This window comes from Acipenser ruthenus, chromosome 15 (genome assembly GCF_902713425.1).
Source record: "Acipenser ruthenus chromosome 15, fAciRut3.2 maternal haplotype, whole genome shotgun sequence".
In the NCBI taxonomy this organism is placed as follows: domain Eukaryota; kingdom Metazoa; phylum Chordata; class Actinopteri; order Acipenseriformes; family Acipenseridae; genus Acipenser; species Acipenser ruthenus.
The window spans coordinates 33283276-33296576 of record NC_081203.1 but is presented as its reverse complement, the minus strand read 5'-3'; the positions used below and the strand labels follow the sequence as shown (position 1 = coordinate 33296576).

Below are 13301 nucleotides of genomic sequence, written 5' to 3'. Positions count from 1 at the left end.
TAACGAATCCCTCTTCTTTCAGCAGGCAGGCAGTCCGACCCGGAACATCACTGCTGTGCGCATGGGTGCTGCTCCACTAGAATGGCAGGCCAGTGGTGCTGAAACTGTGTTCTCTGCAGACACTCTCAGGGGCACGGAGGCAGACAGGTCAGCTCATACAGTAAAATATACTGAACCTAGGAGTGACCTGTGGAGTAACAAGTACAGTTCCACGACAAGTGGCAAATCAGCTCTATAAACGGTTCTAGAATCTGCATGTGTAAGTTCTGCTTGTAAAATGCCCTTTGAATTCTTGCTCCCTTGCTTACTTCTTAAGAAACTTCTTGCTAAATATTTTACATAATTTGATATGTGCAAAAATATTTTAATTATATTATATATATGTATGTATGTATGTGTGTATATATATGTGTGTGTGTGTGTAAGCTTTAGTGACTTTTCAAACAATTTCAAAGCTGAAAGCTCTTGTAGATAAACCATACATGAAAATACCATTAGAGTTTTTACACGCTCATCAGCTATTATTAAAATGACATAATGTACGGTATATTAGTATGACTGATTCTTGATTATGGACTAAATGTTTCAAAGACATTCCGCAGAATCATTAAATCCCTTTGGTAAAACCAAGCAGGGTCACACCTGGAGGCATACGGGATCGTACTTTCAGCCTCCAGCAATGCTAACCAATTCCACAGGACGCGTGCTGCAAGATCATGATTACTAGTGCTGTTCATGATCCCAAACCAAGGATCCTGTTACTTTAAGACATTGCTTGGCAGTAGTTTTGAGTATTATAATATACAGGGCTGGTACATTCACACATGCTGTTGCTTATACAGCTGGCTACTCAACACTGGGTGTAAACATCACCCTGTGATACAGTGTGGAATATAATGAAAGTACGTGATTTTCCCTTTCTAGATTAGAACTCACTTTCCAAATAATTTAACATCAATATGCCACTCCTAAGCATACTGGACTTCACTGGAATCCTGAAACCACAAAACAAGTTTGTCAAGAAATACCAGCATCCCACTCTCTTCAGCTCCAAGGCAGAATCAACCTGCTGTGCAGAACACATTCTCTACTGAAGACAACAGAAAGATACCAATCCTTCAAACTCCAGCACACTGCATGCGAGGCCCCCATTGAGTAGACTGGAATCCCTGTACACACAGCAAAATGATGGATCCTAATGTAATCATAATAGATAATTACATAGGAAACTACACATATTGTTATTACATTTCTGAAGAGGCTCCTTATTATAACAGCAATGCCAGCGCGTTTTGCACCCCCCGACCTTGCCCATCTTATCTTGCCAGTGTATTTGCAGTAGTCTCCCTCACTAGAATCCCAGCACCTTACTCACTGCGTTGGGACGGTCTGAGTCCGCTTCTCTTTGCAGAGGAACCTCGTGCTGTTTTGCCTCTCCAGCTTATGCAATTCACTAATTATGGAATGAATAAACGCGCCATTGTAGCTTCCCTTAAGCAACACAATACGCTTCTATATCTTCATTTACTAAACCTGCTGCTTACAAACATGCTGACCAACAGGCGCTGTCGTGTTACGCCTGCCAGGAACTGGTAACTAAATTATGAACAGTGCGCATCATACAGCAAAGTGGGGATGCCGCGTAGGCAGATGAGCGCAGCGTTGCAGTCAAAGCACTGCAAAAGCCAAGTGTTGATCTCTTAAACGTGTGTAACGATACAGAAATAATACCATACACCACAGTAATAACAGAACACGGTTAAATAATAATAATAATAACAATAATAACACGTTTCATTCGTTTATAATTGGACCCCTTATAATGGGAGGAGCCACTTCTTTTAATAAAATCACTGTTTGGACATAATCTACTGTACAATTTCCTATTCTATTTAATCTCAGTACTCGGTAATTATGCACTGCTGGACTTTAATTCCGCCCTCTGTAGCTGTATAACTTCAACACACTGCTAAAAGCCCCTTCGAGTCTGATATGTATTCTCTACGCCTATTTAACAGCGACACGGGTACGGGTATCAAAGCTGACAGTAGTATATTAGATTGAAATATCTCACCTGCTGCAGTTCTCTCCAGTAGTGCTTGCTGCTCTCTGATTCAGAGCCCCCCTGTCTTTTCTGGAAGAGCAACAAACAGAAACGCCCACCTGCTCAGGGAGCGTCTATAAACTAAACACCTGCATCGTGAACGCATTTCTCGTCCCGCAGTCTAGCATTCTCTGTAGAGACAGGAAGTGGGCGTCTATTCTATTAACTGAAGTGAAATAATATGCTGTGTCTTATTTTTCTGTGACTTTTTTTTTTAATGCAGCTGCAGTCAAAAGAATACCGACTCGCTATAGCTGTAACCGGACAATCGTAATGTAATGAATCTACTAACAATGTATCGCCTCCATCAATAAACATATATATTAACGCAGTAAAGTAGTACGAGGCAATCAAATAAATACATAAAGTAAATAATAATAATATTAATAATAATAATAATAATAATAATAATAATAATAATAATAATAATAATACATCGGATTATTGAGTCTTAAAAAAAAAAAAAAAAAAAAAAAAAACAGAGACACCTGCTGGTGGAAAATCGTTACAGCAGAAAGGAGTTGCTCTTAAGAGCAGCCGAAATAGCTCGATTTTATTTATTTTTTCTCTCTATGATCGCAAGAACCCCTATTTGTGTAAATGATATTCACAGCACAACAAGGTCTCTTATTTACACCCCTAGGGCTCGGGTTCGGGTTCGGGTTAGGGTTAGGGTTTGGGTATCGGGGTTTCCTAGTAATAACTCACTGTTTACACACAGCCCCAGTGTAAATAATATCGGCTGCTGGTTTTGTTTTATTAGAGGAAAAATAAAACCTCACATTGTGCATCAGTTTAGTGTGTCGCGATAACGATCTGATTTTGCGATTTGCATCGTTGTTTTGCTTCCGTGTTGCACAGGTTCATTTTGCAGGTAACAGACGTCGTGTCTGTTTATATGCCATATTCCACGATGTGCGATGTGCATTCCACAATGCAGAACTATTCATTAGGGTAGAAGAGCTTGGAGTCGTGCTTCCTCTACACTAGCCAAAACATTCAAGCAGCAATGGCATTTCACTGTAAAACGGAACCTGATTTGTTGGGCTATGCGCGCAGCGTTTGAGCACCTGGCTGCTTCTCCGCGTTCGCTGTTTATTTCCATCTGGGAAATAACACAGATGCAACAAAGAACGGAACCGCATCCACACGAAGATAGGTGGCGGTAGAACACCCAGCTTTATAGCGCAGCTGTAGCATTTGGCAGCACCCGTGTCTTCTTGGTATCTCATGACGTAGGCTCCTTTTTATTGTCTGTTGTCAGTGTGGATGAGAGGTTGTGGTCTGGGTGCTGAGAGAGCAGCTCTGCGATAGTAAGGAAGCCGACGGCAGGTACAGTTCCATGTAGAACCTTTGGGTTACACGTATTGTCTTTGAACGTTCTGATTGTATAAGGTTGAGACCAGAACGCGTAGAAAATGATAATGTCGGTATGCAATTCTGAGTACCGAACCGAACGTAACGGTATTTCTGATCACTGTGACCGTGTGTTATGTGTAAATAATCCTACTGTTATACAACACAAAGCCAGCATTATAAGCAAGTATTAAAATAGCCCTCTATTTAACACATCATTCTGTCCACGACCAGGGCTATATTGAATAAATAAATTCGATTATTTGAAAGTTCACCCATGTCTCACAAATTGGTTATTTAGTCTTCCAATCTTTAATTGTGTTATAATGAGAAGTTTTTAATATTTTAAATATTACTAAGAATAACTAAATAATACGGTTAACACGAAACATTTTAAACGACTACGACGTTGCTGGGTTTTTTTTAGGGCTGAATTATGAATTTAACATGACATTTTAAAAGCCCAAGCGTCACTGCAGATGCCAGCTATACAAATTTAAAAAAATAAATAAATAAATAAAAAAAAATCTTGAAAAAAATGCAGGTACATGAATTGAACATGCGATTACATTCATTTTTATTATTATTTAAAATAAATATTTCTTAATTTGCTCATGAAATTAAAATAAATAAATAAAACAACGTAGTGCTCAAGCGGAGCAGTGTAATGGTGCTGACGTCACTGTGGGAATGGGGTGATCTGATTTTTAAAACAATAGGGAGCATTTTTTTTATTTTTTAACGATATGATCATAATTGAGTTATTTGATTTGACAGCATGTAATGAAAGATGCTATCTCTGGTTGTGTATTTCTAGCAGGAATGTATTTAAAGATGCTCAAACTCCGTCTCCTCAACACCATCGCTCCTGCCTACTTCTTCACAGCCACCACGGTGACCTTTGCCCTGCAGTTTTACTTTTTCATTCCGGCCATCTTCGAGAACCCCGACGCCCGGATCAACTCCTCCACCTTGCTCCACGGCGCCTTCTTCCTCTTCCTCATCCTCAATGCTCTGGGTAACTACGTCATGACGATCCGCTTCCCTGCAGCGAGCGTGCAGGACGCCGGGCCCCTCGTCTGCTCTCCGCGCTGCACTGACCGAGTGGACGCCCACTACCTGCTCAACGGCCGCCACTTCTGTAAGCTCTGCAAGAAAGTGATCCTGAGGCGGGACCACCACTGCTTCTTCACTGGCAACTGCATTGGGAACAGGAACATGCGCTACTTCATTATGTTCTGCGTCTACACCTCCACCACTTGCCTTTACTGTCTGGTGCTGGGGGTGGCCTATCTCACTGTGGAGTACTCCATTTCCTTTGAGAACCCTCTCACTTTCCTCACCCTTCTGCCTCTCTCTGTTGGCTACTTCTTCCTGGGTGGGTGTCCCTACATCTTGTGACGATCAGTCAGAATGAAGTCCGAAATGACCAGTGTGTATTCATGTGATTTGTTTTCACCTTGCAGGTGCAATCCCAGGGCTGCAGTTCTTCATTGTCCTCATGCTGTACGTCTGGCTGGGGATCGGTCTGACCTGCGCAGGGTTTTGCTGTCAGCAGATCCTGCTTGTGGCCCGTGGGCAGACCTGGTGCCAGCTGAGGAAGGGGCAGGTGGTTCAGACACGCAGCCCCTGGAGGAGCAATCTGAGTGATGTGTTCGGGAGGCAGTGGGTTCTGGGGCTCTTCCTTCCCGTGCAGACCGTGGGGCGGCTGCAAGACCATGCTGCTGATAAAAAAGAGAGCTGAACACGCCAATGCCACGTATGCAAGGTTTCTATTCATTTACAACGCTTCTTGTTTTCCGGCACAATTGCGGCTCCAACATAATCATGATCATGTACAGCTCTGGCCAAAAGTTTCGCACCACCCTATAGAAAAACTGACATTTCAAAATCTAACATGAAATACTGTGCTACTATTATGGCTTCCGGTAGACTTTTGCAATATAATTTGTAGTTTCTTATGTGATGTTAAATAAAAGATCTAATTATGTTCATATTGTTTTTGTTTTTAAACAATGTCTTAATCTTAAAATTCTAGGTGATGCTAAACTATTGGCCATACCGTAGCTGTTCAGTATAGCAAGGTTGTGACCCAGACAGTGGTGTTTTTAAACTATTTCCTCTAAAAGATTTCAGGGATTTTGTCTTTTCCTGGGATATTCAGTTGAAGGCAGAAGGGCTACAAAGTGCAAGAGGAGGGGAAAAAAGCATTTCCATTTGAAAGCAGGCAAATGATGTATTTTGGTATTCTTTGTAATGTAGATGTGTAGCACACAACATCCTAGAAAAAGACTCTTCATAGACAGAAATGCCTTATAAAGCAGCGGCTTGATCTTTGCATTTTTTAAATGAGTGTTTTGCAGTACTGATTGTAAATCTCCAGCTTATCCTTTGAATGCAAATGGGAATGGAATTTTTCTATATGAAGCCTTTGAAACGGAAGCCTATATGTATCTGTACGTGTGGTTTAAAGTTAAAGGTGAATTGCACATCTCTGCAGTGCAACCCTCAATTGCTTTTATGTGCAAGGTAGCACCAGCTTGGAAAAAACTAACTGGCAGTGCCACTATAATACTTTTTTTTTTAAATAATACTGTCTATTATTAATTGAAGAATTGTTAATTGCTTGTTTCGCTAGGCTTTTACAGCATACAATGCTGTCCTCAAAACATGCAATTAGGTGAATTAGGAGTAAGTGGTTCACTTACAGGGTTGTGGTGTGACAAATAGGCTTTGTCGGCAAAATAAAACCCAAAGCATTCTCCATTTAAGGCCGTTACATATTCGAAGGGAATGCAACCTCAGCTAACAACTCAAATGGCTCCTGCTGCTGAAAAGAAAAGAAAATCAGAAAATGATCTAATTTCACGCGCTGATACTTACACCCTTCTTTTAGTTTTCTTCCTTCACATTATGCATTTATACAGTCTAATTAGACAAGGTGTTAGGAATACATTATTTGGGATTATTATACGATTACATGAAAGTGCAACATCAGTTTCAACATTTTTTTTTTTTTTTTCATGTTACAACAAGAAATGTATCATTCCAGAACCACAACTCAGAGCTAGCATTCCAGCAGTTTCAGTGCTATTTTGTCAATTGACTTGGTGCTGAAGCATATTTTAAATACATTTTAACAGTATTCAAAACATTTTCATACAGTATATGGGTGTTTTCAATTAATAGCATTATGTGTTCTCAGCAGAATCTGTTGTTATATAGCTTATTGTGGTCATAAAATTAGTGAAAATGTGGGCAGTTTTTTCAATACTCAGCTTCTGAATAATGCAGTTAATGTTTTTTCCTAAGAAACAAAGTAAAAATAGTATTTTATATATATATACTGTATCTATAAAAAATATAAAATCATGAAATAATAATGTAAGAATATCAAATAAAAAAACAAAAAAAACAATCTTCAGTGGGATCTGGAACCGCGTTGTGCTGTTGTCACATTATCAACCCTGGTTGCTTTTCCAGTTTTGACACCTAGATTTAAGCTACATGGTATCAATCTTAAAACTCAAACGAATATCTGTTTTGATCGAATAATTAAGTGATCAGCAGAATACACAACTATGAAACGCAATATTAAGACTACAAGGTATAACATATTTTGCTTTTAAAAATTAGTTGATTAAGCTTCTAAATGATGTATTTTTTGTGTGCAAACCTGAATCCCTATTGTAATTTTTCATTCGTCAGATCAGGTATGTATTGTATATGTAGACACAGTAAAACATATCAAGAGTATACATAAATGCTGTACTAGACACAAATGGATATTTAAAAAAAAAAAAAAAAAATTGTGATACTTGGCTGTATTGAACTTTGTCTTCAAACTATTGTTATCTTTATTAGTTATTTTAATAAAATACTGTACTTTCATGATGTTTATTGGGGAGTTGTTTATAAATTAAGAGAAGGAGCACTGGTTTTGGTTTCATACCACACATACACGATAGACTTCAGTACAGCAGTCACATGAATGGGCATTTGTGTAGATCTGTGAGTAAGGAACAACATACCAAAAAACAAATAATAAAATAACAAAGCAACTTCTTTTAGAAAAAAACACATTTGTTTATTAAGCAAACATTTCAATGCAAACAGTCCATTAAACTCAAAAGTACAAAAAAAGGTTAAATAATAAAAAGTTAGTGTAGTACTGTACATTTTGTAACATACTCCAATTGTATGCCTCAGGGTTGCATAGTTTTTAAACTCCCAATGAGGGTTGAAGGTAAATGCCTTAAAAGACAGTATACAAATATTTAACAAAAAAACCAAAACAATTCAGCTTCAATATTAAATTAAAGCCTGGTTCTAAAATCACTATTGCTTTTGGATGTCAAACAAAGTGCTACCAAATTACTGTTGGTGCCTCAAAGCTCAAAAGACAAAACAAACTGGTACACACTATCCTTTAATATATTGGCATCACTTCAAGTTCCTGTAGTGAATAGTGCAGTTTACCTATTTAAATCAGAGAAAGAGACCGAAGACAGCAGTGTCACTCAACAACAACCAAGTTCATGGCATCACGTGCGCTACAAATATGTTTTGTTCCTCTCTCTTAAATTCAAGTCCTGATCACAAACACACACCTTTGGCTTTTTGTTGTTCAGTACTTTGAAACTGAATTTCCAGGATGAAGGTGCTGAATATGGGATATAAACATTCCCTGGGACCAAGCTGAGATCATCTCTTAATCTGTGTGTCACCCTAGCTAAGCTTGATCCAGAGTGCATACAAGAGCTTTAGAAAAATGACATCACTCAGTGCCTATGTCATAACGCGATACATATACATATCATTCACCTCACTGTACGTCAAACTACGTAAACATGTATGCTGCTGATTTTCATACACACAGGAGTGAACAAGAAAAAAACACCCTTTCAAAAGTATTAAATTCTGCAACAAAAATAAGATACCGTGGGTCACATGAACAATATTGCTAAGTCCAAGGAAAAGAGCTGGGCGTTAACATTGCGCCTCACAGCAATTAAATTAAATTAAAAAAGAAAAAAAGGTTTGCGAGGTAGTCACTGAAATCTAAGAATTTCCATAAGACACAGAACATTGTATGATGATATATTGGATTCTGAGCCCCACAAGGCATTTTGTGTAAGAAGAAAGATAAGAAATTATAAATTTTGCTACAATAGCAAGACTTCAGAAAAATGTGATGTTTTTAAATTGGGGATGCAAAATTATTCCAAAAGTGATGAGAAGTCTGACAGTTCACATGGTTGTGCGATGGAGTCAACATTTGCTGTATGGTCGGAGTGAAGAGGCACAGCTTTTATAGCTACCTGCTCCTGACGTATAGCCTATTCATCAGCGACAAAAGTATGAACCAGCCCTTAAACTTCAGCAAGTCACCACAGGCACTAGGTGGCACATGTGATACAGCAAAACAAACTGGAAAGTGCTCAGATCTGGCTACAACTGACTTAATTCATTCTCACAAACACACATACAGCAGTGATTAATGCAAATTAAAGTGAGCCTTTCAATTCATATATAGTGATGGAGTATACAGTCCAGACTGATATGAAAGTATTTTGCTTCAATAGTTTCCGTACAGTTTTGTCACCAAAGCAGTAGATGCTTTCAGAATCTTAGTTCAAATTTATTAAATAAAATAAACTTGCCGTTTTATTTTTTTAAATCACTGACCTGTTTCAAATTCTACTAAGTTATTTAAAACTATAAAATTATTATATATTACCAGTAATTACATTTTCATTTTGGCGGTTTTCAAGACATGCAGTATATTGTATGATGCACTTCTTAAAACCAAGACAAAGTAAATGTGTTTATAACTTTGCACGTGTAGAAACCAAATAAATAAATCAAATAAACATCCTGCATCAAAAGAAATATGACCATTCAAATATACTGTGATCTGCAAGAAAAGGAAATGCAGGTTTGAACAAATTGAAGAACAGCGGTGGCCCTTTTCAGTAGACTTAGACATACTGACAAATATTGAAATTAATGGATCTATTGTGCTGACCCACCTCCCACCAAGAAACAACAGTGTACCACAATGGACATTAAAACAAAAAACTGAAACAAATACTCTTCAAACAGCTACCTCAAATGTTTATGATCATAAACTGCTACAAAAAGATGTACCTTGATTAAAAAATAGCTGCAAGAACTTTCCAATTGCAATAACACAAGTGGATATCATGGTTTAAGGTGCATTTGCCCCACAGAATAAAATGTAATGCAAATGGAAGGTCAATAGGACACCCAGAGTGTAAATAAGCAATCTGCAAGATGCAGTGCAGAGGGAGTGCTCCCTCTCGCTCAGTCCAGAGCTAAATCATTTTGATTAGTTTTGTCAGCGTTGCTTTCCTTGGTAACACATGCAGGGGGGCCACTCTCAAACATGCTCAGTTGAAGCTTGGACCAGACCTGTGGGTGACCGCTTTTGATTGCTTCAACAAAAAGGTTGGTTTGTTCCTTCAGGCGATCTAACTCGCTCTGCATTTTTCGATTCTGTCTAATCAACTCCTTTGTCCTCAGCGCAATACCCAGCAGCCCTGACTTGCAGAGGATGTTGTAGGTGTTGCAGAAGCGCTTTCTCTTGCTTTTCTTGTCACACTGATTGCTGACCGAACCCTCCCGTTTGCTCTCTGCATCCAGATGATCACTAGCAGGCAAAGCAGAGGACAGACCATTTGCTTTTAGTGCAGGTGAGGGGCATGGTGGGGCTGCAGGGCATACAGTGGACAGTTCATCTTGAGAGTTCAGAACCGACTCTGATCCACTTTCTAACAAACTGCCGGGGGCATCTGCTTGACTTTGCTGAGGGCTTGAGCCTGTGCTCATAATTGAGGACTGGCTACATGATGCTGTGCTTGCTGTGCTTTCCCATCCCTTCTCTGTTTTTTCCCTGCTATGCCTGTGTTTGGTTGCTGCTGCCTGGTCCTCACAAGCAGAGCTGGAACTGCTCTTCTCCGTACAGCTTTCTCCCGGGTGCGGGGCTATTTTGGGATAAGATTTCAAGATAGGCAGATAGTTTCCTGATCTTTGTTTCTTCTCCTTGAGGAGTTCTTGTCGGGCGGTGGCGTTTGAGACAACAGGCTGGAGAAACACAACCTGGGGTTGGAAAGCCCAAAGTTTATTTTGGGGAACAGCATTATTTGGCTGTATGATAAAAAACAAACATTCAAGATGAATGATATTTAACATGAAAACATAACATGTCTATTTAAAACTAATACCACACAATGAGTTTGTAGATCAACTGCAAAATCTTGGTTTCAAACAAGTCTGATATAAATCGGAATTGTGCCATTTAGAAAGGGTTCTATAAACAGTGAGCTGCCCCCTGGTGTTATTTACCTGTTTAAGTAGAACATTGTTCATGACAATCACAGGGGAAAGTCCAGGGAAAGCACCTCCTAGCACAGCCACTTGTGCTGGCTGTGGCATGGATCCCACACTCTTGGACAAGGTTTTTGGCCCATCCTCACTATCTGTGTTCTCTACAGCACTTAGATACCCTGAACTGGAATCTGTGATAATACATACATACATAAATAAATAAATAAAGAAAGAAAGTAACAATAAATGGCGCAGCTATTCACAGACGAAAAAAATACATATTTTTTACATTTTACAGTATGCAGACTCACTTAAAACATTTAAGTACAATGATAAATAAGACATTTCCGATGTTCACATAGGTCAGGTTATCGACGTTTCCCCAAGAGCTCAGCCAGTCACGTGCGAGAACTGTCATATACTTGACCTACGATCACAGCATGCTAGTATAGGCCTACAGCAGTGTGGAGTAGTGGTTAGGGCTCTGGACTCTTGACCAGAGGGTTGTGGGTTCAATCCCTGGTAGGGGACACTGCTGCTGTACCCTTGAGCAAGGTACTTTACCTAGATTGCTCCAGTAAAAACCCATCTGTATAAATGGGTAATTATATGTAAAAAATAATGTGATTTAACAATTGTAAGTCGCCCTGGATAAGGGTGTCGGCTAAGAAATAAATAATAATAATAATAATAATAGGTCACTGTTCCATGACCCCTTCATGACGGTGCCAAGGTTACGTTTGTTGATACCAAGTTAATCGCATTTCGATGAGCAGCTCTGCAATAGAGACAGGGGATAACATCACAATTGCCTTTATTAAAGATTAAATTGCTGAATACAGACCCGAAAATCCAGAATCCTTATCAGAATCCCTCTTCGCATTACTGGGTTGCAGGTGTCTCCGCTTGCTCATAATCTCGCTGTGTAATCTTATACTGGGTCTCTTGTGACCAACACCTTTAGAAGTACTGCTCATTGTTATATCTATGGATTTCTTTAGATGAATATAATTTATCCCAGAGTGAAGCCTAGAGTGACAAAAGAAAGCATCCATCATAGTTAATTTCCTCCGATATTCACCACTCTGTAAATGTAAGCAGTTGGGGTTGAAAGCAACATGTCTGCATGTTATTAAAGCTTCAAATCTGTAGATTCAAATGTAAAATGTGTATTTCTTTATTTGTTTAATTCTTTTCATGTTATAAACGTTTTGTAACTTTTAAAAGTGGATTTCCACATGACACTGTACATGTGTTTGGTCGGTGTCCATGGCTATGCTGAATGCACTGACCCAAGAACTCCCACCAGCCAGTGACGTCAAGCAGACTAACGTGACCTTGACATCACTGCACGAAACTAAAGCTAGCTTTAAATTTATTGTAACCTGAATATTTACGCAAGCCTATTGCATTTAAAATCATGATTGGTCATGCTAAATTGTGACAATGTTCAACTATTTGCATACAATAAGCAAAAGTGATTAGTTTCAGTCCAGTTGTTAAAAAAGCAGTTCACGGGAAAACAGTGAATGACCAGTTCACGTGAGGCGATTGCCTATTTCCGTTCTTGACCAACTTCTACTCCAAAAATACTAAACAAACGGCAAAACAAACACCACAAAGAATGTAAAAAATAATAATTCAGTTTTCCAAAATAACGCCACATGCATACCGTCACTCAGATTTAAAACAACACAGCAACACAATAAATGACACCTAGTTCACCGTAGTATTATCTGTGTATCTGTGTGTGTGTGTGTGTGTGTGTAATAATATACCTGGTGAATAAGATTAGCTCACTAATAGAATGCATGTGTGTTTCAAAATATACATTTATGCACACGGTACAAATAAAAAGACATCGAAACCATTGCTTGCTGTCTCTCTCTAATTATGATGGGCGGCTCGACGGTGTCTGCTTACTTACACACACAATTTATTCGGCTTAATCGTGGCCTGTGAGAAAAATATGGCAGACACACAATAGTGACCCAGAAACACATACCTGTTTGTATTCGCACTGCCCCAGTGAAAGCTGTTGATGCCCCTTCGATTTGCTTATTGAGGGCACATTATTCTACTCCTAAACTCGTCTTCGAAAAGAAGAAAAACAAACAACAACAAATGACCGATGCCTTCAACTTGCGACATTCTTCTGTCGGTTTACGACGCGGACGAGACCAGAGAAGTTGCCGTAGAAACCAGACAGACGTAGCCAGCCAGAAGGGTAAGCCCGCCCTTTTGTTGCTTTTTAGCTCTCCGATTGGTTACAATCTAAAAACGTGAGGGACGTGCAGCATGATAACATACACTCACTCCTCTTTAGGATGGTCTGGTCTCAATTTGAACCAGCGCCACTGACAAAAGAAAGGGAAAGACTGTCATTAAAAGAAAATACCCCCCTCGTCATGTCAACGGCAATGTTTGTTCCAAGGACGCGCTCCCTCAAAGTTATTACTTGTTTGGCTCCAGAAATCCCTACAGTCTGCAC

The 13301-nt window shown here is 39.2% G+C and overlaps 3 protein-coding genes across 10 annotated transcripts in view; 1 reads left to right on the top strand and 2 right to left on the bottom strand.

Moving 5' to 3' along the window:
- The window catches only part of LOC117422334 (calcium permeable stress-gated cation channel 1-like), a 33205-nt gene extending 30988 nt beyond the window's left edge, over window positions 1–2217 (bottom strand). For 2 of the 5 annotated variants that reach the window (XM_034037225.3, XM_034037227.3), the window contains exon 1: window positions 2075–2215. The gene's annotated coding sequence lies outside the window, so the exon portion shown is untranslated. Of the gene's footprint in view, window positions 1–1375; window positions 1494–2074 lie in introns of those variants that run through there. The other 3 variants (XM_058988015.1, XM_058988019.1, XM_058988017.1) reach the window with 3 other exon arrangements.
- A 1005-nt stretch (window positions 2218–3222) lies between these two features.
- Window positions 3223–7510, top strand: LOC117422186 (palmitoyltransferase ZDHHC22-like). 3 transcript variants are annotated; one of them, XM_034036893.3, is made up of 3 exons: window positions 3223–3339; window positions 4278–4838; window positions 4927–7510. In XM_034036893.3, exons 2-3 carry the CDS (start codon window positions 4283–4285, stop codon window positions 5202–5204), a joined length of 834 nt encoding a protein of 277 aa, XP_033892784.1. In that variant the 5' UTR covers window positions 3223–3339; window positions 4278–4282; the 3' UTR covers window positions 5205–7510. The 3 variants fall into 3 exon arrangements, with proteins under 3 accessions (XP_033892784.1, XP_033892781.1, XP_033892782.1); XM_034036890.3 differs by having other exon boundaries at window positions 3281–3436; XM_034036891.3 differs by lacking the exon at window positions 3223–3339 and adding an exon at window positions 3351–3436 and having other exon boundaries at window positions 4281–4838.
- Window positions 7511–7522: 12 nt separating this feature from the next.
- LOC117421854 (CLOCK-interacting pacemaker-like) lies at window positions 7523–13043 on the bottom strand. 2 transcript variants are annotated; one of them, XM_034036302.3, is made up of 4 exons: window positions 12816–13043; window positions 11655–11839; window positions 10829–11001; window positions 7523–10630 (listed from the first exon to the last, which is right to left on the bottom strand). In XM_034036302.3, exons 2-4 carry the CDS (start codon window positions 11785–11787, stop codon window positions 9788–9790), a joined length of 1149 nt encoding a protein of 382 aa, XP_033892193.1. In that variant the 5' UTR covers window positions 11788–11839; window positions 12816–13043; the 3' UTR covers window positions 7523–9787. The 2 variants fall into 2 exon arrangements, with proteins under 2 accessions (XP_033892193.1, XP_033892194.1); XM_034036303.3 differs by having other exon boundaries at window positions 7523–10582.
- Window positions 13044–13301: the final 258 nt, after the last annotated feature.

Bases quoted from the DNA above. Each gene is read 5' to 3' on its own strand.
- LOC117422186 (XM_034036893.3), top strand. From the start codon at position 4,283: ATGTATTTAAAGATGCTCAAACTCCGTCTCCTCAACACCATCGCTCCT. The intron at 4,839-4,926 runs GTGGGTGTCCCT...TTCACCTTGCAG, and splicing joins TGTTGGCTACTTCTTCCTGG to GTGCAATCCCAGGGCTGCAG.
- LOC117421854 (XM_034036302.3), bottom strand. From the start codon at position 11,787: ATGAGCAGTACTTCTAAAGGTGTTGGTCACAAGAGACCCAGTATAAGA. The intron at 11,002-11,654 runs GTCTGTATTCAG...GTATTATCACAG, and splicing joins TAAGGATTCTGGATTTTCGG to ATTCCAGTTCAGGGTATCTA. The intron at 10,631-10,828 runs GTAAATAACACC...TTTATCATACAG, and splicing joins ACAATGTTCTACTTAAACAG to CCAAATAATGCTGTTCCCCA.